The sequence below is a fragment of the Zophobas morio genome, unplaced genomic scaffold (assembly GCF_036711695.1).
Source record: "Zophobas morio isolate AGI-343-1 ecotype UQ-CSIRO unplaced genomic scaffold, CSIRO_AGI_Zmor_V1 ptg000021l, whole genome shotgun sequence".
In the NCBI taxonomy this organism is placed as follows: domain Eukaryota; kingdom Metazoa; phylum Arthropoda; class Insecta; order Coleoptera; family Tenebrionidae; genus Zophobas; species Zophobas morio.
Genome location: NW_026972126.1, coordinates 6,327,898 through 6,351,029, shown reverse-complemented (window position 1 = coordinate 6,351,029; position 23,132 = coordinate 6,327,898). Strand labels below are relative to the sequence as shown.

Genomic DNA, 23,132 nt, shown 5'->3' with positions numbered 1-23,132 from the left:
CTTACAGCAATGTCGTGAACGCCCTAACTTTTTAAATTGCATTTTGTTTACGGATGAAGCAGAATTCACTCGCAATGCTGTTTTCAACAACCACAACACTCTCATTTGGTCCGATGAAAATCCATACGCTCGTAAATGATCGCTTAGTTGGATCTTATGTTTTACCAAACAGACTAAACGCGGCACAGTACTTCGAGTTTTTAAACAATGTGTTGAAAGAGCAGCTAGATGTGAAAGTGTATCTAGGTGAACGAGTTCACATGTGGTACTTGCATGATGGAGGATCACCACATTTTGCTAGGCCAGTAACTGAAATGTGAAATAACCACTTTCCTAACCAGTGGGTCGGTAGAAACGGCCCAGTAGCTTGGCCTACGTGCTCACCTGATCTCAATTCGTGTGATTTTTGTCTGTGAGGTTGGATGAAAAAGTTAGTTTACGGAAATCGACAGTGTCCAGAAACTATCGAAGAGCTTCAACAAGTGAAAATGGCAGCCGCTACAGTTCGTGGAACTCCCGGAGTTTTTTTACGTATCGGTGTAAACATGTTGCGACGTGCTAAAGCCTGTATTGCTAGTCAAGGACAACATTTCCAACATTTGTAATAAGAAGGTACTCATATTCTAAGTTTTTCCAACTATTTAAAAAGTGAAAGTGGATCAGTGGCGTCGCATCGACGGTGGTGCATGGGGGATTTGTCCCATTCGAATTTTAATTTGTTTTTTTTATATTTCCACATTAATACGGCACGTGATGCCGCGGTTACAATTACTGCATATATTTTGAAATCACCCTGTATAGAGGTTATCATAAAAAATAAATTTTAAGATTCGTTGAATTATACTTCAGGGACGAGGGAAGTTCTGTTTAAATAACATTAGACCAATTTTTAGTATAAGAAAATATTTATTTGTTCTTATGTTAAATACAACAATTTGATACAAACTCGACCGTAACCACATAAAAATATAATACACTAATAATGATTAACTTCATACGATTTCGTGTAGAAAAGGTACGATAGGTCCTAAACAACGAATAACCTCCACGGAAGAAAACACAAAATACAATCTTAATTAAACTTCAAATACAATCAATACACTTAGATAGCGCTTTGACATCGAAGACTAGTTGGGCTTATATTTTTCATGATACCACAAGTACTGTGACGTAGCCAGAGCAACAACAAACTAAAATTTGGTTACTTCTAGCAAGATAGTGTAACACCACATACTGCCCGTACGGTTTAGAATATCTGCAACATTTTTTGAAGATTTGATTTAACGCCACTTGATTTTTCTTTATTTGGATATTTGGAAAATGAAATTTTTAAAAGAAGAATATATAATTTGGATGAATTACTAGAAGAAATTATGCACTGCTGTAACACTATTGATCAACAGATGTACCAAAATGTATTTGAAAATAAGCGTAGACGGGTTAAGCTGTGTTTACAGCAAGATGGAGAACATTTTTAAATTTATACGAAGTATAAAAATAAAATTGTATGAAAACAGTTTTACAAACGGCAAAATTCTTTAATCTAAAATATTTTTTTCAGGGAGCTATGAATGAATCATTTATAGACACTCTGTACAAATGCTGGAAACTTTTTCCAAATATAAAACAACTTCCACCCAACAATATTGTTGCGAAACGATTACACTACACTACACCACACAGCACAACATGCATACATTATAAACTGTATATTAAATATGCACATTAATTAACCGACGTTCGACTCCAGAATGCGAGTCAGGTACTTCAGCAATTCCATCCACGCCGGCAGGTAAACACCCGCAAAAAAACTAAACTAAATGTAGCATACATGATACGGCCATAATCATTGCCGAGATGAAAAGCCTCTAGACTCCAGTCGTAAAAAAACGCCACTTACCGCATACAAAAGCCCGTAAAGCACCCCAACTCCTACGCTGCTCCTCCTCGTCGACATCGACGCTATCGGGCCTCCACTTCTGCGTCATGGGATCGAACATTTCGTCCGTATTCAATCCCGTCGAACCGTCGAAACTCCCCACCGCATAAATACAATTCCCCAAGACCGCAACACCCAACGTAGACCTTCTCGCTTCCATAAGATCGCAAGTGCTCCGCTGGTCCAAAGCCGCATCGTAAACATTCGCCGTTTTGACGCGTAACGACCCGGTGAAACCGCCGGCGGCGCAAACTTTGCCGTGGAGGGCGGTCAGGCCGGCCCTGCATCGCCGCGGCGGCATCAACTTATAGTTATTTTCCAAATTTTCTACCTCATCACTGGAATTCGAAATATACGCGATTTACGTCAATTCTTCAAGCGCTCTGGTAATTGAAAGCGGCTAACGCTAATTTACCCTTAAATATTTTATGAAATATAATAATTTTAAAAATTATACGTACTTACAATTAAACTGGGGTACAAACAAGATTTAAATCTCACCGAGACTGGGTTATATACAAGAACTTCCCGATATTATTTTGTTACCACGAAAACCAGAAATCGCAAGATCGGAAACGAAGTGGATATCTGTCTAATTTTAGAAAAAAATCAAAATTTTTGTAAATATTTGGACTGAGATAAGTCTGTCCGGTGGTATGTATGCATTCTGAAAATTAAGAATATCATTCACAGTGAAATACTATTCGTCTATCATACGATGAAATAATTTTGTCACCATCTACTTAACAGTCGACCCACTGAAATTGTATCTACAATCAACGTCATTGGTGCTCAGCCTTTATACTACTTATTCGTAGATGGTATCGAAAATATTCTCTTAATGTTCGCTAACGTTATCAAGTGGTTCTGGCAATATGACACGTACTAAATGGTGGTTTTTCCTCAAAGCGATTAAGATATCGTTCTCAATGTTTGCAATACGTGGATCTCGACCTCTTCCTCTTCTTGATTTATGGGTAAAACTGAGCCCGTTCCCCGTAGCCATTTAACTGCAGCTGCAAAGGTCTCTCGGTGTGATAATCTCCTTTCAGGCAACCTTCCTGTGACCTCCCTAACTACACTCCAGGCGTTGCCACTACATTCGCCATACACGAAATGCTTACTGATATATTAGACTGATGCCCGTAGTAAGTTCTCTCACTTGTATGACCATTTTTTTGTATTTGGAGATTTTAATTTTATATATAACCTAAGTCCAATTAGTAAGTCCCACCACGTAACATTAAAAGTGCAGTAGGGAAACAGTCTAGTCTTGTAAAAGTAAGATCATCTATTAAGCCATGAATAAACAGTAAATTACTGAAACTAATCAGGTCTGAAAGTCCAGTGTCACTATCAAGTGGAAAGGACATTTTCACTAAAATCAGGGAAACTGAGGTTAAGTATGAGAAACGAATAGCGGAAAGCAAGGGCCCTCAACGCCTGTCCAAACACACCCGCACTAATTTATCGGAGTCAGTTAAAATTTCTCATTTAAAAGATGCAACTGGTTGTATTTTGAATGACCGATGTCATAGCGGACATTATTGCAAAAATTTTCTCCAGGTACCTTTACTGTATTAAAGTTACCAAGCCCCCAAGACCGAATAAGTGTGGCCCCCAAAGTTTTGAAAAAACATGCGAACTCCTTATGCGAACCGATTAGTCTTTTGTTTACCCAGTCTTTCAACTCTGATAACCGACCCCCAATTGATTGACAGCGTTCGTCAAGCCCATTTTTAAGGGCAAAAGGTAAATTTTGTCCTGACAATTATGGACTGTCAGCTTGGCATTAGTAGTCTACGGTTGTATTATCAAATTTTCTCTAGATAACAAAATTATTCCTGTCGAGCAACATGGGATATAGCTGGTGAAAAGTTACTGAGTTACTTCATTGCACACCAAGATGGACAAGGAATTTGGAATCAAGTATTTCGACTAATATCATATACATAAATTTTTCCCTGGGATTTGGCCGTGTACCTAAACGACGTATTAATAAGCTACAATATTGTAGAATACAAGGTAAACTTTTACGTTGGGTCAATGAGTTAAGGTAGGAAATGCTTATAAAGCTATTACCAGAGATCTAAGTGGTGTGCCACAAGGATTTCTTCTTGGTCCAGTATTATTTATGCCTATACAACGGAATTGGGGGTTCGTTTAAAGCCCATTTTGCGATATTTGCTACAAATTTAACAATTTATAATACAACCAATAACCATCCAGTTTTGTACGAGGATGTCAGTCTACAATGAGTGGTTGTTGCCACTTGACGCCGAAAAATGTATAAAGTGTTGTGTACTGGGACGTACAATCCAAGGCATCAATATTATATTAATACTCGTAGCCCAGAGCTCAGTAAGTTATAATCCTGTGTTGACTTGTTATTGTTGTTGTTGTTGTTGTGTTTATGTTTTTTAACCCTTGGGCGAGCACACTTCCTGACATTCCACGAGCGAATGCTTTATGTATTTTGTACATATTACTAAATGCGTTGTTTAAATATGAAATTAATACTTTTTATTAAGAACAAGTGTTTTCATTTACTGCAACATTTTATTATTCCAATAACAATTAAACAACTTACGAACATATGTTTTAAAAGAAATTAAAACGAAACAAAAATCAGGCATTTTCCTGTCACTTTCCTCACAAAAATTAAATATTTTAGACATGTTCTCTACATTCTGACAAAGAGGCTTAAGTGCCTTAGTTTGCGAAAGGCTTCGCAATTTCGTCCTTTCACTCCATCAGGCGCATACTGAAATTTTTCAAAAATACGTGCCAGCGCAACTTAGGATTGTCTTTATTTGCAAAAAATATGTATGGTTTTTGTGCCTCTTCATCTATATTATCAGAGCATTGTTGGCAAAAGTAGTACGGCCTTATTCTTCTTTGGAACAAAAAAGACCAAAATTGCATTTCTCTGGAATCCAAAAAGTGACTTTTCAGTATACTTCTGGGGGCAAAAGTTCTGGTGGTATTTTCCCTTTTAGTCTTCCTCAATGTACGTATTATGGTAATTTTATCTCTCAACAGGGACACTGCTAATGGATAGCTAGTACATAAATTATCGGTAGTCAAATTTCTATTTAAACCTTTGATCATGGGGAAAGGTACCGTCTAGTTGCAACCATAAATTTTGGCGGGTTTCTATATTAATACTGTTACGAAGTAAATGGGTTTTCGAGGATGTTCGGCGATGAGCGGTGACTCATCGTCGGTGACGGCGGCGTTCGACTAAAGTAAAGCCTGCGGTTCGCCGGAAGTCTGAGGAAGTCTCGACGGTGGACTCCAGAACAACCTCGAAGGCAGCGACCGCGATGAGTTCCAAACACCATTTGAAAAATCATACAGCTTCGTAAAAATAGCCACCCACATAATTATTATTCTTTTTCTTAATATTCCCATTTATGACTTTCGACAATCATCAATCATCACCCATACTAATTCACAACAAAAATTTAACGTTAATAATATCATTGTCTAATACGACATATCGAAAACTAATTAAAAAAAAAAGTACAAATAAAAAGTAAAAAGCAGACCCTTTGTCGCCCTCGAATTTTATCTACACGCATATAAAATGAAAACTGTTAAACCCCTCTGACCACGAAAACAATTTTTACTTTCCATTAAATTTCAGCAATCAAAGCAAGTTACGATTATACCGATCTTGAAAACTGTGTGATACCGCCTTCCAAATCCTGTCGTATTTTATGCTGTTCCTAAAAGTTTTTACCCGAGATCGAGATTATTTTAACGAATGAAGCGAAACCACAATTCGTTGTCGAGAATATTTCAGTGAGCAAAGTGAGTTGTTTACGTTTCTCTGAAGAATACTGGTTAGAAATTCTTGCAGTCGACGCATTGCACTGCATTATATTACACCATTACTCGTCACTGAGATTATTTATCGAGAAAAGTCACATTTCTAGTAAACTAAAAAAAAAATACATCAAATAAGACTCCTATTAACAGACGTAAGTATCCTATTTCCTTACAATACACGTCAGTTGTATATCAGTCAGGGCATACAGGCGCTAATTACAACCTCCCTTGATCAGACATTTTTTGAGTCATACTGTGCTTTCAGCGAGTGAAGCGAGCTGTATTTTTTGAACAAGCGAGGCAAATTATATTGTGCTACTTCTGAGCACAAAAATAGAATGATGCAAATTACAAACAACAACACACCCGAAGATAAAATAGTTCGTTGAAATAACTTCCAAAATCCAATTTATATGCAGAAATAGCTTTCCCAATAGCAAATGAAAACATTACGAACTATATAAACCATATCCAAGATCCAACTGATCGTTATCAACAATGCAAAAACTTAAATTCCCCTTATATGCGGATAACTAAAACACAAAGACCTCACTTCTATTCACATTTCCGTTAAAAATAAATATGTATGTACTACATTGTTGACAGATTTTTCAAAATATTTCTCATGTTGGTCAAACTCGCAAAGTTCCAGTGCGAGCGGATAAGAGCACAATGCCATAAAGTCGTGTTGAAGCTGCTTTTTGTGGTAAACTGTATGTTCTTTTAATTGAAGGAAAGGAGTAACACCTTTTTTTATTGTAATAACCCGAACAAATATTATACAACAAGCGCAGCATACCTTTGACCTGTGGTGGGTGTAAACAAATTATCCTTCACCAAATGGCTTCATTACAACTGTGAATACGGTCATTCTTGTTCAAAATAATGAAGTAGAAATGCGCGCGCCCAGAACTTGAAAATTAATAAATAAATTCTGTCAATTCCATGCTGTAAACCACATTTTCCATTGAAGTAGTGCGGTGTTATTATTGTAACAAATATTTTCCATATTTGACAAAAAAACTTTGTAATTTTATTAATCACAATTAATAAAAAAGCAATTAGTGGCAAACGAAGATAACGACAAGTATTTTGTACCAATGTGCCGTACAGGTTATAAAGGTAAAACAGGCAAATTTTCTTTATTCCCAGAAGAGATAAAAATCTCGCATCTCGTAACGTTATGTGTGAAAGACATTTTACTTCGTTACAAATAATTAAAATGTAGAAATCTGGTTTGATAAGTATATTAGATGAAAATATTGACCATGTACCTTATTTGCTTTCTGATCAGATTTCAATTCCATATAAGCATCCAAAATTAAAACATGGGGTAATACCAACAATACTTCCTAATTGTCCTAGTTATTTAACAACATCAGTATCGAAAAGGAGAATAATAGAAAGACATAAAAGCAAATTTTATCATTTTTTTTTAAAGAGCTGGATTTATCGGATTATACTTATAGCCTTCGACCAATTGTTTATTGATCAAATTAAGAACCTCATTTTCTAGAAAATGTGAGAATGCCCACGTTTTTATTTAATTATGATCCAATAAGAATAATAATAATCATATTCAAAATATTTTGTTTCATTGTGGCTTAATTAATAATTTTAGTCTTCTGTTTTCTACGTAACATTCTTTCGATGTATAAACATAAACAATCGAAGTTACGCATGTACACACATATTGTCTGTATATCTGAGGACGGCACCTCTTTGGAATTTGCACCCCCGCGGCGCAGTGGTTCAGAGTGTCACTCTGCCACTCTGCCACTGGTTTTTACTATGTAAAGGTTATCAGAAAACAGATTTTCTATAATTTTTCACAGAAGCGGAATTTGTTGGATTGTACTTCAAGGGCATGTGTTCGTGACGCCTCTATTGGTCACGCCAAAAATAACCGAAAGTAAAAAGAACCATATGATTAACGCCATTGACATTGATAGTAGCATTGTTTAGTAGCATAGTTGAACAACCTATACAGAGAATCACTTTCCCGTGTAGAAAAGAATGAACATATATTTTACATCTCACTCGCTTCACTGTGAAGTGGCGGTACCTTACGAAAGGAGGTAAAAATAGTCTGTAAGCACGTGATGTCGATAAGGTAGTAAACGGACGTATTACTCAGTACGTTGTACGGGGAGCAGTCACAAAATAAGCGAACATACGTGTTGAAGACTTTACATATATGTAACATATTTATATGTAGTGCATACCTGTTTCATGTGTGTGGTAGCACGTATATTTGCACAAAAACAAATAAAGGTTAAGGTAACAAAAATTTAATATTATCGCAGTATATTGTCCATGAACTGCATGGCTAACATATATGCGTCCCTTCGTCCACCACTTTAAAGGCACAAAATTAAACGACCACTACTTTAATTAATAAGTAACAAGTCATCTAATTTGCCTCCAGAATAACAATGGGTTATCATCAAACTATGAACACCAAATAATTCAGTATGAACATCTTACGTATTTTTTTTATTAACAGTAGTCAAATCACTAAATACATATTATCTTTGAAACTAAAATGCATTTTATCACAAAATATTTACCACCATTTAAATATACACGATTTAGACATCAAGAAATAAATTTAAAATCGCAAAAATTAAATGTAGCAGACTTAAAACAGCCTTAAATGCGTCTTGTATGTACGTGCTTATCAGTATGTAGGCATTTGAACGCACAGCAATAATCGTTCTTGATGAGTGATGACTACTGTAACACAGTAAATTCTCGAAATCGAAAATTTAAAACATTGAAAAATTCAAATGTGGGAAAATTGTAAAATCGAGAAATCGAAACATAAAAAAATCAAAAAAATTAAAATTGGAAAGTCTAAAATTTAAAAATCGAGAAATTGAACAATCGGTTAATTCAAAAATCGAAACATCGAACAATTGGAAAATCGAAAAATAAAAAAAAAATGGACAATCGAAAATTTAAATATTCCGAAAATTGAAAAATTGAAATATAGAAGAACTGAAAACTCAAAAAATCGAAAAAAACTAATAATTTAAAAATTGAAAAGTTAAAATTGTGAAATCGAAAAACTGAAAAATCACAAAATTGAACGAAATATCCAAAAATTAGGGAATTAAAAAATTGAGAAACAGAAAAGTCAAAAAAGCAGAGTCGAAAAATCGCAAACTTAAAAAATCGAAAAATTGAAAAATCAAAAACCTGAATAATCGAAAAATTGAAGAACTGAAGAACTGAAAAATCGAGAAACCGAAAAATCTAGAAATTTAAAAATTAAAATATGGAAAAGTTGAAAAATTTAATGTATAAAAACCGAAAAACTGAAAATCCAAAAATATAAAATCGAAAAATCTAGAGGTCGAAAAATCAAAGAATCGAAGTATTGAAAAATATCAAAACTGAAAGAAATATCCAAAAATTGAGAAATCGAAAAACCAATAAGGCGAAGTCGAAAAATTGAAGAATTGAAGAACTGAAAAATCGAAACTTTGAGAAGTGGGAAAATCAAAAATAGATTAATTGAGAAATCAGAAAACTGAAAAATTAACGTCAACATTTTTTCATTGAAAAATTTAAATACTGAAGAACTGAGAAGTCAAAAAATCGAGAAATCGAAAAATCTAAGATTTAAAACAATTAAAATATTGCAAAATTGAAGAATCGAGAAATCCAATTCAATTTAAAAAATTGAAAAATCGGAACTTTAAAAAATTGGAAAATCCAGACATTGAGAAGCTCAAAAGAAAAAAATCGAGAAACCGAGAAATCCAAAAATCGAAACATCGAAAAATTCAAAAACTTCGAGAAATCGAAAAATCGAAGGATCGAGAAATTGAGGAGTCGTAAGTCGAAAAGGAAAGTTAAAAATTGAAAAATTGATAAATTGCGAAACTGAACAAACAACGAAACATCTGAATTCGATAAATTGAGAAACTAAAAAAATTGAATAATAGAAAAATTTTAAAAAAGAAAAACTGGAAAATCGAAAATTAAAATTAAAAAATTTGAAAAATTGAAATATTAAAACATGAAAAAAAAATCGAAGTATAAAACAGTCGAAGAATTGAAAAATCTAAAGTTTAACAATAAATTGAAAATCCAAAAAGTAAAAATCGGGAAATGGAAAATTTGAAGAATGGAAGAATTGGAAAAGCCCAAAATTGAAATATTGAAAAATTGAGACATTTAAAGTTGAAAAATCTAGAAATCGAAAAGCCGAAAAGTCTCAATAGCGTATTTATTAGAGATGTGCCGACTACAGTCGGCCGACTGTTTATAAATGCAACAGACAGTGGGTTTTTTTTTCTATTTCTCTGACTACCTTAAAAACTTGTTTTATTTTAATAAAAGGAATAACTGAAGTTTCTTTTTTTTCCAAAAAATGTGTTAAATTTTTTTGGATAACTTTAACATTTAATTTTTTGTAGTAACTCAGTACAAAAATAAAGAATAACACAATTTAGGGCAGTTTATACAATACTTAACCAATTTTAACCACTTTTTTGGAAAATTTTTGGAAATTTTGAATTCGCTCTGCGTGTTTATTGGACCATATATCGTGACGGCGATTTCAGAATCGTAACTAGCGGAAGATTATCTACACTTTGACACCAATTTTCGGTCGATTAAACTAATTTTAACCGGTTTTGACAAAGCCGACTAGTCGGCCGACTGCAGTCGGTACATCTCTAGTATTTATAAATCACAAGATCAGGACTATGCTATTTTTTAAAATTTAAATAACATAAATTGGAAAATGTTCATTTTTTTCCAAAAATCTTGACGTCCAAGGTGAAAACTCAACACGGATGCATAAACCGTAAACGGAGGATACAGTATTGTAAAATTTGGAGATAAATTTTGTCATTCGGAAACATTATGTATTAAATCGTTAAGATGTTCAAGAACTTTGTTCACTTATTCGTTGTAAAGTCCAATGGTCGAAACGGGTTAGTTCTTCGTAGTGGATGTGTATCAGATCAACTCTAACGAATGTCAACTTATAGATAGATCGCTTAAAGCCGATATTGGCCTGAGTGTGGTTTGGTCTGTAGATCAAACAAGTTCTCAGGCGACGAAAAATTGCATGTGGAGGGAGACTTTGGATTACAAATCGTGCCAAGAAAGTAATAAATTTATATCGATGTAAAATATTTGGGAGATGGATTTCCATTCAGATGGATTAAAATTATCATAATCACTATTGATATTAATTAACACTAAATGGCGCGCAAGTTATCAGTTGATTTCGTTAATAAATTCATAGAAACCTATATGGGATTTTTTCATGCCTTAGAAAATTAAAAAGTAAAAAATACAATAACAAAAATTTTAAAATGCGATTTACGAAAAATTAGTTGACCTGTGCAAAGAGGAAAATTTTGGAAGCGCTGACAAATATTACATCTTAAAACAATTAACACTTGAAAAAGTGCTTTCGGCGTAGTATTTTTGATGCTGGTGTGAACAAAATACTCTGTGTCTGTGTCAGTGTGCAGTGCGCAAAGAGTTAACTGTGCAGATCTAGCCGAAAATCCGAAAACCAGATCGCTGTGTGTAGGGCTAGCATAACGGAAGTAATAAATCATTCCATCGGTTGAAGAACGTTGGTTCGGTGCACTGATGTCGGTGTTATATCCCGAGAGGGGCCCAGTACAGAGTACACCCAATAAAATGGAACAGACAAAATAAAGCTTCAAACATGATTATTTTTATACTAAAATTTTTAAATTATTTACTTATTTATTTATCTTGTTTTCGAAATACATATAGTAAACATTTCAAACAATGTCTGTAACTTATTTTAATGTAAATTATTATATTCATGTGGTTGACAAAATCAGATGTAATATTAGTGTGATTTTGACCTTATTCTAGATTTTATTACAGCAGAATGGCGTATCCTTTTTAAATTTTAAAAGTTACGGGAACTAGTTCAACTAGAAACAATTAGTTATCTCGTATTTTTGGAACAAAATCTACCAAAACGTCGGATTTCATCAATTGTTTTTCATAGAAACAAAGAGTCTTCAAAGCAATCTTTAACAACCCGATATTACAAACATGCGTTTTTTTTTCTGTCTTGTAATTATTTGTGATGTCATCGCCGAAAGTTTATGTTATTCTATTATTTACTTTGAATATATATTTTCATTTTGTGTTAATATTTTCAAAATTTTACTAAATCTTGTAAAACTAAACAATTATACCAGTTTAAAAACCCTTGGAAAGTTTCTGTCAGTCTTCAGATATAGTCAAACAAAAATAGGCGTCAAATTCATTTAAATACAATTCTTTCGTATCACGTTACAACGCGTTGCTTCATATTTTTTATGTCAAGTATATTTTCATATTTTGTACATATATGTCTATATACATTACTCCTTACGGAACAATGTTAATTATGGATTTATGGATAACTCCTCGTATAAGAGCAGAGTGAAGGGTGTTTGCCTTTGCTAATGTTTGATGGCGCCATCTGAAGTAGAGTAAAATAAACCTAATACGGTCGCTCACTGTAGTGAAAATGCGCGTTGACGAAAAATTTGTCCCACGCCCCCTGGATTCCTTGTCCTAAAGCTCACTATTTAGGCGAAGTAAAATGTGTATTAGGTTGTCCAACTATAATATACTTAAACAATGATAGTAGTTTGTCCTTCTCTAATAGGTCCATGCTGTAAACTCATGGAGATAACCTAACCTATAAAATTTGCTATATTTGTTCGAGGTTTACCCGCACTACCTTCGTATTCTGTACTTTGTGAATTTGACGACGCTATATATAGATTTGCTAAACTAGGAGAACTTACTTAAATTTGTCAAGATGTATGCTACTCATTTTAAAAAATACTTTGTTAATTAATATTTTAATAAAAGCACGACAATTTTAAGAACTTTTCCATAACCCACTTGACCTAAATATTTATCAACACACTATACAATAACACTATTTTAACAGGCTGCTTGTAAAGCTAGTACAATTCAAATCACGCGTCTTAAAAATTTTAAAAATATTCCAATGAAATACCAATTGTAGAAAAATATGTTTAAAATCCCAAGAGGAAATCAGTGCTGCCCCTGCTTCCAAGCTCAAAACTCCACTAGCAAAAAAACGGCACTTACCGCATACAAAAGCCCGTAAAGCACCCCAACTCCCACGCTGCTCCTCCTCGTCGACATCGGCGCTATCGGCCTCCACTTCTGCGTCGCGGGATCGAACATTTCGGCCGTGTTCAAGCCTGTCGAACCGTCGAAACCCCCCACCGCATAAATACAATTCCCCAAGACCGCAACGCCCAGCGTCGACCTCCTCGCCTCCATGTGATCGCAAGTGCTCCACTGGTCCAAGGCCGCATCGTAAACGTCCACCGTTTTGACGCGCAACGAGCCGTTGAAGCCGCCGACGGCGTAAACTTTGCCGTGGAGGACGGCCAGGCCGGCCCTGCACCGCCGCGTCGGCATCTCGGCCACTTGGTACCATTTCTCTTCTTTGAAATCGTAGCATTCCACGCTGCGGATGGCTTTGGGGGCTTGACCGCCGACCACCAGCAGAACTTTCGGCAGGCCGACGGGTTGACGCGGTTTCGTCCTGGGGGTGTGGAAGGTCGTTTTGTTGTCGCCCTGCAGGAGGTGGTATTTCAGGGCTTCGATTATGTAGTCCTTGCATTGCAAGTCGGCTTTCAGGAGGGGTTCTTTTTCGACGCGTTGAACTAGATATTCTTTGGAAGTGAGAGGAAGACGTACGTGTTCCATCAGGGAGGCTAAGTGCTTGTGGCGGGTCTCGAGGTCGTTCTGCACCCATGCGATGACACATTCGAATACCTGATGAAGAAAAACAAAGTTAGGATACGGTTTGCTTTTAATATTTTTTATTAGATGTTACGTTAATCTTTATTATTTTATTTTTATTATTTTGTACGTGAATATATTGTGTACTATTCAGCTTTTATCGATTTCATCATTTTTCTGTATACTTTTTGAACACGTAATTATATACATAAGTATCTGGACATGTTTAATATGCTAATGACAAATTTGTTAATATATCGTAACAAAAATTTACCAACAATCGAAGTAAATTTGCTGCTTACAGACTTTGGTAAAAATATGCATACATGTGACGTCGACTTATTTCTTTCAACGTTTTAAATTTATTAAAACCATGGCAACTTCGAGAAGAAGAACGGAATTACTGAATATAACAATCAAAATTACACTTAAATATTAACAGTTAAGATTAATCAAAGTCTGCACGAAGAGCAAACTACTATTGTGTAAAGAGATTAATTTATCTCTAAAAAAAAATTGTTCTGATGTTTAGACAAAACTTCCCTTGCCCCTGAAGTACATTCCAACAAACCCAGCTTCTTCGAAAAATTATTAAATTTGATTTTGACATTTTTTTTATAATAGCCCTATTCCTAGCATACATCTAAAATTTCTTAAGAATCAGTCCAATAATTTCGATTATTATTTCACTAATAAAATATCGACACAGACCACACTGAAACGGGAGGCTTATTTTTACATACTCTACAAACACCATATTACAACACTTCCTTAATTACACTCGGAGAAGTGAAAATGTAAACAATAATACTAAAAAATCCCTACTCTAGATCAGCTGTATTCGTCTTAAGAGGAGTCGTTACGTTTTGCTCTTATGGTGTTGTCAATATATTTTCCAAATGTAATATCTCCATTATTAACACACTTATTGTTATGAAATTTTAAATGCAACTTGTCCACAACTTCCACTATATAACTGCAAGGGCACTTCTTTTTTAAACAATTTATTATCATATATTTTTTAAATTTTGTTAATTTTTGCATCACGTATTTTAAAAAATCAATATTTCAATTATTTATTGAAATTTTGGAACGGGGTTTTCAGCATGCAAAACTTTAAAAATCGTACCAGGTCTATTTTTGACTTTATTCGTTGGGACTGAGACATGGTTAAAATAAAAGTTAGGAACTTCTACAACACAAGCTTTTTTTACTGTGTATCGTTTCTAACAAAAAAAGTCGACGATATATCTGGTACGATTTCTGGAGTTTTGTAAGCTGAAAACAGTGTTGAAAACTGTGTTCTGAAATTTCTTTTAATAATTGAGATATATTTTAAAAATACGTTATGCAAAAATTTCACTAAAATTAAAAGAAAAGTATGACCACAAATTGTTTTTAACAAAATTGCCCTTCCGTTATATAAAGAAAGTTATTGGCAACATATATTTAAAATTTCAAAACCATAAGTCTGTTAATAACGGAGATATTACATTCTGAAAATAGACCGTAAATTCCACTCAGAAAACGTAGCGACTGGCCTTAAATCAAAAATTCTGAGAAACCATAATCAAGATAATATAATAAATTGTTTACACTTATTTTACAACCATAACATTGCACACAAACAAACATTCTATTATCTGTTATATTATTATGTGTCTCGTGGGCATAATAACTGTAATGGAATAAATAATTTCAATAATGCTTTTAACAGCAACGTTCACTGATATTTTTCAGTTTAAAAAAAAAACATGTAAAGTTATTTGCACTTAACCCGCATAACCTATCCCATATTTGTTTGACATTACATGCACTATTATAGACCTTAAAATGTTTATAGAATTTTAATCGTATATTAGAGAATACATATTAGCCGGTCGTTTCACTATAAAATTACCATGGATCCGTAAAATTCAATCAATAGGTTCATATAAATATACAGTTAAATTTTCAAGTTGATATAGCTATAATTTTGATTTTTAGGTGAAATTTAAAACTGAGTGATTTTCTAATATTTCATAGTCCTTTAGTTTTTCAGATACTGTTTCTTTTTCAAATAGAATGTAATATATCTTTACAGTGTTTCACACAGTATATTTTCCCTTTTTCGGCGATATCACGTCATTTAAATACTTCAAAATGTTTTTAAAAATTTAAGAAACGAAGGCATTTGCGGACAACTGATGTTTCTTAACTACCTTTTATATTAATAACTTTTAGAACTAGATACCCTACGACTATGATTTTCAGACGTAAAGAGTACCTAGTAAGATAGAAATGAAATAAGATTATAACAAAGAGAATATTTTCACATGAATAACAAAATAGTTATTAGAAAATCGCAATATTTAGAACAACTGAAACGAATGTTTAGAAAAAACAGCGACAAAAAACGAACAGTTGATATTTTAGGAAGCATGGAGGTAAAAATACACGCCAAAATTAATAACTCTTTTGTAAACTTGCCAGCTGAACTTAAAAAAAATGCAAGCAGTCAAGTATGAATATCATCCCATTAATTTCATTTAAGAAGAATCTTAAAAAAGATACACTATTCCATCCGGAATAAAAAAGTTATGCAGATATAGTGCCAACGATATAACTACTTTGTAATTAATCCTTTCAAATTTCAAACTTCCATTCTTTCAAATATCTGAGACTGAGTGAAAAAAGCAACACGGGATATCGTTTTTTAAGTTTTTTTTTAGCATAAAACCAAAAGAGTTACATATCAACTGCTATACTACTGAAAATATACAAATATATTTTATTTAATGCACTTAAAAACGCTAATAGTATATTCATTTTATAAATTTCTTTACACTAATTTACTGTTCTAAAAAAAAAAAAAATCAACCTGCAAATGTTCAAATAACCAAGATATTGTTACGAAATGTACCCATACGCCGCCCCGATACGACGCCTATAGGTTTTCTAGTATGTGCGACGATGATGGATGAGTGACTCAGTGTCGGTGACGGCGACCGGGCGGCGTTCGCTAAAGAAAATTCAATTACATAACACACAGAACTTACAATTTTGCTAAGAACTTTAATACTTAAGTGGCGGTAAAAGAACGAAAAAACAATAAGAGGAATTAAAGAAAGTGTGTGTCACTCAATTATTGTTTTTTCAATATTAACTGCAAAACTGAAATTTCCGAACCTAAGCCTACCAACGTGGAACTTTCTCCACTTCTTAAGATAATTTCATTGTGGCTAGTACTTAACAATATAAACAAATAACTTTTTAAAATGACGCCACAGACTTTTTATAGGGGATAAACATATTAATGTTGAAATTAGAACGTAAATTTATTTAACAGTAATGTTTATCTTCTCAGAATTTTCGAAGTATTAAATTATCCATTCCCAACAAGACTAATATGAGATAAATGGGTGGTTTAATACAGCGCAGAAAATATCGTGTCGTATATTTTAAGTGAAATTCACTTAACAACGTTGAGATCAGTTTTTCAATTAATTTTGGTTAATGTTTCACACGATAATCTTACATTAGCTCTAAAATTTCAAAGTATTGTTCAGTAATTTCATTGATTATAATAAAATCACTAACGGACAGACAGACGGAAACTGGAGGCCTACATTTTCGTCTACAAACTGTAAAACGTTGAGACATAAAAAACTATCCAAGAAAAAAATTTCTCTTTCTCTTTTTTCAAGACTACCACAACCAAGGACACAACTAATTTCTACTTTATTATTCCTATAATAATTCATCAACATGTTTTATATCACACTGGAATTGTAAGAGTACTATCTTCAGGATTACAATATAAATTGATCACAATACTGCAAATGTAAGGCTAAATTGCAGAATTATATTTATTATTCACGCTTTTCAGAAATATGGAAAAACTTGTTTTTTATTTCTTCCACTCCTTTTTATAGATAAATTACATTACCATTGCTCGACCAGTTACGAAACTGAACTTTTCTGTTGATGAAATTAGCTTCACATTTCTACTATAAATTCTAGTCTACTAAAAAATACATTTCCTCATGAATTTGATCTTGTTTATTGCGTTTGAATCAATTTTTACAAAAAACCTTACTCGTGTCACATTGGCGTACGAACAGTTAATCGTTGCTTAGTCTTTTCTCGTTAAGTTGTATTGAAATCGTAAAAACTCATTAGCACTCTTTTTATACGTTTAAAGCTCCACTAATAATTAACTACTAACTGAATTTTGCATTTTGCACAAGACGAATACAACACCAACGTTAAGTCAAATCTACTAAAAAGTGCGAAACTTAATTTATTGAGCTACTTCAACGATTAGTGATTTTAGATAGCCTCTTCCGGTTTATCTCATTGTGGACCTCTCTTTAGTCTCTTTCCGATTTCTTTGGATTTTTTTAGCAATACAAACTGCCGATCAGGGACAATAAAAGCGATGTTATCCGTATCAAAAGGTGGAAATTGGAAAATAAAATTTTTCTTTGTTGAATCGCATAGGGGGTGCTGCCATTTAGAACCCAGAAATCAATAGTTAGCTATAGTAAAGTGCTGTAATATTTATTGAACAACCCATTGTCCCTTGTTCGACATCTAATCTTTTTGTTCAAAATTGCTGCTTTTATTATCATTTATCGAAGGCACAAAAGTAACAGTTAATTCAAGAGTAGGACATTAACTTCATTTCCTTGTAGTTATTTTTTGCACTTAAAAAAAGTATCTACGCTAAAATGGCCAATTACATGCTGCTACAAAAGATCGCCTTTTACGTTGCGTCGGAATTCGGAACTAATAAATTCGTTCATTTAGGAAATTACATCTGCAACATACCTGCGTTCTGTCGTAAGTGCAGGGAATAAATCAGATCTAAAATGTATTGAAGACTGCCCACGATATTAAAAATAAATCGCGGTTTACTATTTTGCATTAAATAAATATTTAAAAAAACAGATTAGTTATAACCCACTTTAAATAAATGCATTCCGGTAAATTTTTTTGACACTAATTTTGGAGTTACAAAAGAACCTTTTGCAACCTTATGAGACCAAGAATGTACCGTTAGGCCCCAACACAAAACATAGTCGCTCTCTAAAAGCCAAAAAAACATTAATTGTGCAGTGAATGCATTCAATGTACCTATTATTTCCCACATTTGCAATAAACTGTTTTTGTTTAAATACACAATATTATCATCTATTTCAAAGCCTATTTTGTTTCCCGCACAACCTAATAATGATAAAATAATGCTAAGAATATGGTTACTGCTTTAATTTTTTTGATGCTCTAAAATATCTGCTGTTAATACATATTAAATATTTTATTTCTAGAAAACGAAAAAAAATGCTCAAATGGCAGTTTTTAAAATTCACTAACCTCTATTTTTAAGAGAAAAATATTTAATGGATGCGCATAAGTTGCTTTTATATTGCGCACTTAAATTCTATGCTTTATTAATGAAATCTACTACAACGCTCACGCGACCCACATTTTTAAAATACTAAAAGCTATTATTTAAAGAATTGCAAACTGTAATAAATAATTTAAGAAATGTCTACAAAATAGAGTACCGTGAACATCTCGATTTTTATTACATCTGCGGACTTTTTATCACTGAATAATTTACCTTGTGTCACTGAAGCGTTGATGAATTCCAAAGATCGCAAGTTTGCTGTACTCCGCATTAGCGGCGGTCTCTTGCTGCCTCTGCAACCGTGCATATAGTACAACGTAAATTAAATAGCTTCTTTGAATATCATACGTCACATTTCTCATCGGCAATATTAACACCACTTGTTTTTGAAATTGTTCATCAATCAACCATTGAAAAATTGCTACAACTAATATAAGCAATCTTCCAAGATTTCAAATCATTATAATAATTAATTCTCAAAAGAAAATAAAACCTCTTGTTTATTCATTTTTTTCTGGCACGACGTCCCAGACAATACTTCTACTAGTAAAACAAATAAAAAATAAATCCACGGTATTTTTGGCACTTGTGCCATTAACAACTAATGTATTTGAATTATCTGACTTATATACGCTTTTATAGGCTTTTAAACGGTAACCTCACTTTTTGTATGCATTCCTCTATTCCACAAATGCTAATAAACTAAGAAAATAGCAAAAATTAAAAAATACCATAGCAGACTCCTAAAAAATACAAGAAAATAAACAAGTTAAATTTAACAACTCGGTCCAGCTTTTTGAATACTTTACATTAAAGTTAATTTAAGAACAATATTAATTTATTATGCAATTGTTGCTTACGATTTGCATTCAATATAAGTAGGTTTGATCATGTTACTCCTGTATATAACTCTGAAAAAATGTTTAAATTTGAATTCAGATGTCAGTACCTTTTAGGATGTATGCTATACAAAATTCTAAAACTGAATAGTCCGGATTATTTAGAACAACTTCTTATTAAGCGATGAGAATATCACAGTCTTAATCTTAGATATATAAATTTATACGATATACCTGCTCATCGTACATCCAAATTTAATGCTAGCTTTCGCTACAAAGCACCTTTATTCATCAATAAATTTAAAGACTTAATTAAACAAAGTCTCCCACTGTATACTTTTAAGAAGTCTTTAAAACATTCATTGTTGCAAATTCAAAACTCATAATCTCTCACTTAAGTTTACTCTAGTTTGTTTAAGTTTAGGATAAGATGAAAAACTGTCTATGACAGATTCTTGTCCTTTTGAATACAGTTTATGTTATAATATGTATTGCATTAAATTATTTGTTTTCCGCTGGTATTCAATAAAAACATATATTATATTATATTATTATTAAGTAAATTACTCTTCCGCTTGGGAGAGTAATTCTTCCTTAATCTTCCTGAATTATCGCCAAATCTTTTAAATGTTGATTTTGTTATCATGTTTTTCTACAAAGCCCTTTAGTTAAGTGTTTCATAAAGGAAATTTCTGTTTACGTTACAAATAATTATTAATTAAATTAAAATTACTACATACAAAAATAAATAACACCAAATTGACTAACTAAAAATTAATGCGTACGAGAATGAGTGAAAATAATGTTTACTTTTCCAATATGCATACACAATAAAACCACGACTTTTTTATGATAGGCACACTTAATACTCTTAAATCTGAATAAGTTTTTTATAAAACAAAATTTTTAGTTGTCTTCTAAAATCCTAATATAACTTTAATAAAAAAAAATGTGTCACAAAATCGACCCATTTCGGGAGTTATAAAAAAGAACATTTTTGCCGTTCCTACATTGAGTGTTCAATAATTTCAGCGCGTCCTATATAAATAGTTCTAGTATCATCACTGGCAATACGCAAAAACTGAATTATTACAATGTAAAAAGTTTGAGTTATTTTAATTTTAAATATAGTCAAACGTTATATTCATTTGGAATGAAAATTATAACCATGCGTTACCTTAATTTATGATAAAACACATACTATTTTTTAATGTCTTATCATTCAGAAAAGCAGCTTGCTGAATACAAAAAATGTAAATTTCTATTTCCGTAGGACTGTTTCACACGTTTTACTAAAAAATCTGCGAAACTACTGAACTCTACTATACCTTACGATTTTAATTATCCTTTAAGATTATCGTGAAAACAGTGAAAGCTCAGTTTCAATGTCACGTAAGTTTCCCCGAAAAAAAAATAACAAATAAACAAATAAAAATCTAGTAATTGATTATTATTCACCTATTTATCAATTATTAGGTACACGAACTATTTCAGAAACGCAATATTTAAAAATAAAATAAAAAATATTTTTTACATGTCAAAATAATGTACCAAATGAGGATTAAAAGAATAACACGCAAATCTTTATAACATTTCGCCTTTAAGATGTAACAGTATTTGTAATTTATTTTTGTTTTATTTTTAAGAATTGTTTCTCTCAAAAAAATAAATAAATCGATTTATCCAATTTACGTGAAATTTCGAAAATACCATTACTGCATCATTATTTCTACATTACATTACATTAGAATTACTGCATATATTTATTCCCACAAAAAATTATGACGTCATGTTAGAAAAACTTCATGCACAGTAATGTAAAGGAATGCTGTTTTAAAGAATAAGTTCTGTGGAAATATTTTTTTCATAACCAACTAAATGTGCATCCATCAAATTATACCAAACTTTTTTCATCATTACATCCTATCAACACGAACAAACGCAGATTCATTCTAATAATAGCAACTACTATTTACCTCTCGTTTTAAAATAAAACAAATATAAAAACAAGACGTCAATACTAAGGTATTTGCTGCGTCAATGACTTGAATAGTAATACTCAATAACATAGTGCTTACAAACTAGATACTTTAAATATTTAATGTATGAAAAATTCAGAACTTGGACAATAAACCCACTTTTTTGGTAGTCTTTAATATTTCACAAGTACCTCTATTCACGAGTAGATAATTATTACGTGAAGGTACCTATTTTTAGCGTCTACCCACATTTATTCTCCTGCACTGAACATTCACCTCAACATCAGTTAAATATATAAGCAAAATATTTATAAACATGTACACGTAAAATATGCCAGCATAAAAAATTATGTTATCATATTATTAGAACTTAAAACGTGTACCTGAGAAAAAAATAAACACAACTCAAAAATGTTGAAATTTCTTAAAAGCAGACACAGTACACTACAATACTACAGGAATATATATTTTTTTTTGTAAATTGAAATTCAATGCAGATCAACTAGTTCAATTTTGATGAAAAAGGTTCCTTTGTAAGGTAGAGTAAAAGTCTGCCGCATCTAAAGTGGTTACTTACCTGTTCTTCAGAAGGTACAGTAAGTCGATCACTGCAAATGAGTCTTGAAACTTGTTGAGGGGATAGAGATAAAAATTCTTCACATTCAACAACTTCGCTATAATCATTAAAATGAACTTAAAAATATAAAATTCCATATTTTTAGCCCTTACATGAAATGTTGTTCAATATAGGCCTCTGCATGAGCTAATAACTCTAAACACCCATGCAAATCTGCAAATGCTCTTATTCCAAGACAGTTAGTTGGGTGCAACTGCATCTGCAGGAACTCACAGCAAGCATCCCTGACATCAGTTAACTGCAGCAAATTCGCCGCAGGTAATAATACTTGAACATTATCCTCAGTAACTTGTACTTCGGATGTGTAAACATATTCGACTAAAATTTGCAGTGCTTGATGATCCACCTCCTGCAAAACAATCCTGTCCTGTTTACTTTCCTCAAAACTTGTAAACATAGCATAAAAATAGGGTGAGCAGGCCGCCAAGACCATTTTATGAGCAGGAATCTCAACAGTATCTGCAACTAGTATCACATCGCAGAGCAGTCTTTGTCTAAAATTAAACACATTCAGCTTACTACAGTCACTCAGTATTTGTAAAGCATTACTTTCTTAACAGATTCATCGCATCAAATGCCCTCTGAGTATGGTGGTAATTACGATAGGGTGGTTTATCTTTGCCACCAGATCTGGGTAGTTGCTTTTGGGAACTTTCATCAAGAGAATTTTGGCTGTCACATCGAAGCAACAGGCAGCTGGAAGTTGATAAATATATTTTTAATA

General features: G+C 32.8%; 1 protein-coding gene across 3 annotated transcripts in view; it reads right to left on the bottom strand.

The window, feature by feature from the left end:
* The window catches only part of LOC135132229 (ring canal kelch homolog), a 33,857-nt gene that overhangs the window by 10,473 nt on the left and 252 nt on the right, over positions 1 to 23,132 (bottom strand). For 2 of the 3 annotated variants that reach the window (XM_064060246.1, XM_064060247.1), the window contains exons 2-5: positions 22,958 to 23,104; positions 22,501 to 22,902; positions 22,349 to 22,445; positions 12,896 to 13,594 (exon numbers count right to left, since the gene is read on the bottom strand). In XM_064060246.1, coding sequence (XP_063916316.1) covers positions 12,896 to 13,594; positions 22,349 to 22,445; positions 22,501 to 22,902; positions 22,958 to 23,104 — 1,345 coding nt within the window. Of the gene's footprint in view, positions 1 to 4,677; positions 4,869 to 12,895; positions 13,595 to 22,348; positions 22,446 to 22,500; positions 22,903 to 22,957; positions 23,105 to 23,132 lie in introns of those variants that run through there. The other variant, XM_064060248.1, reaches the window with a different exon arrangement.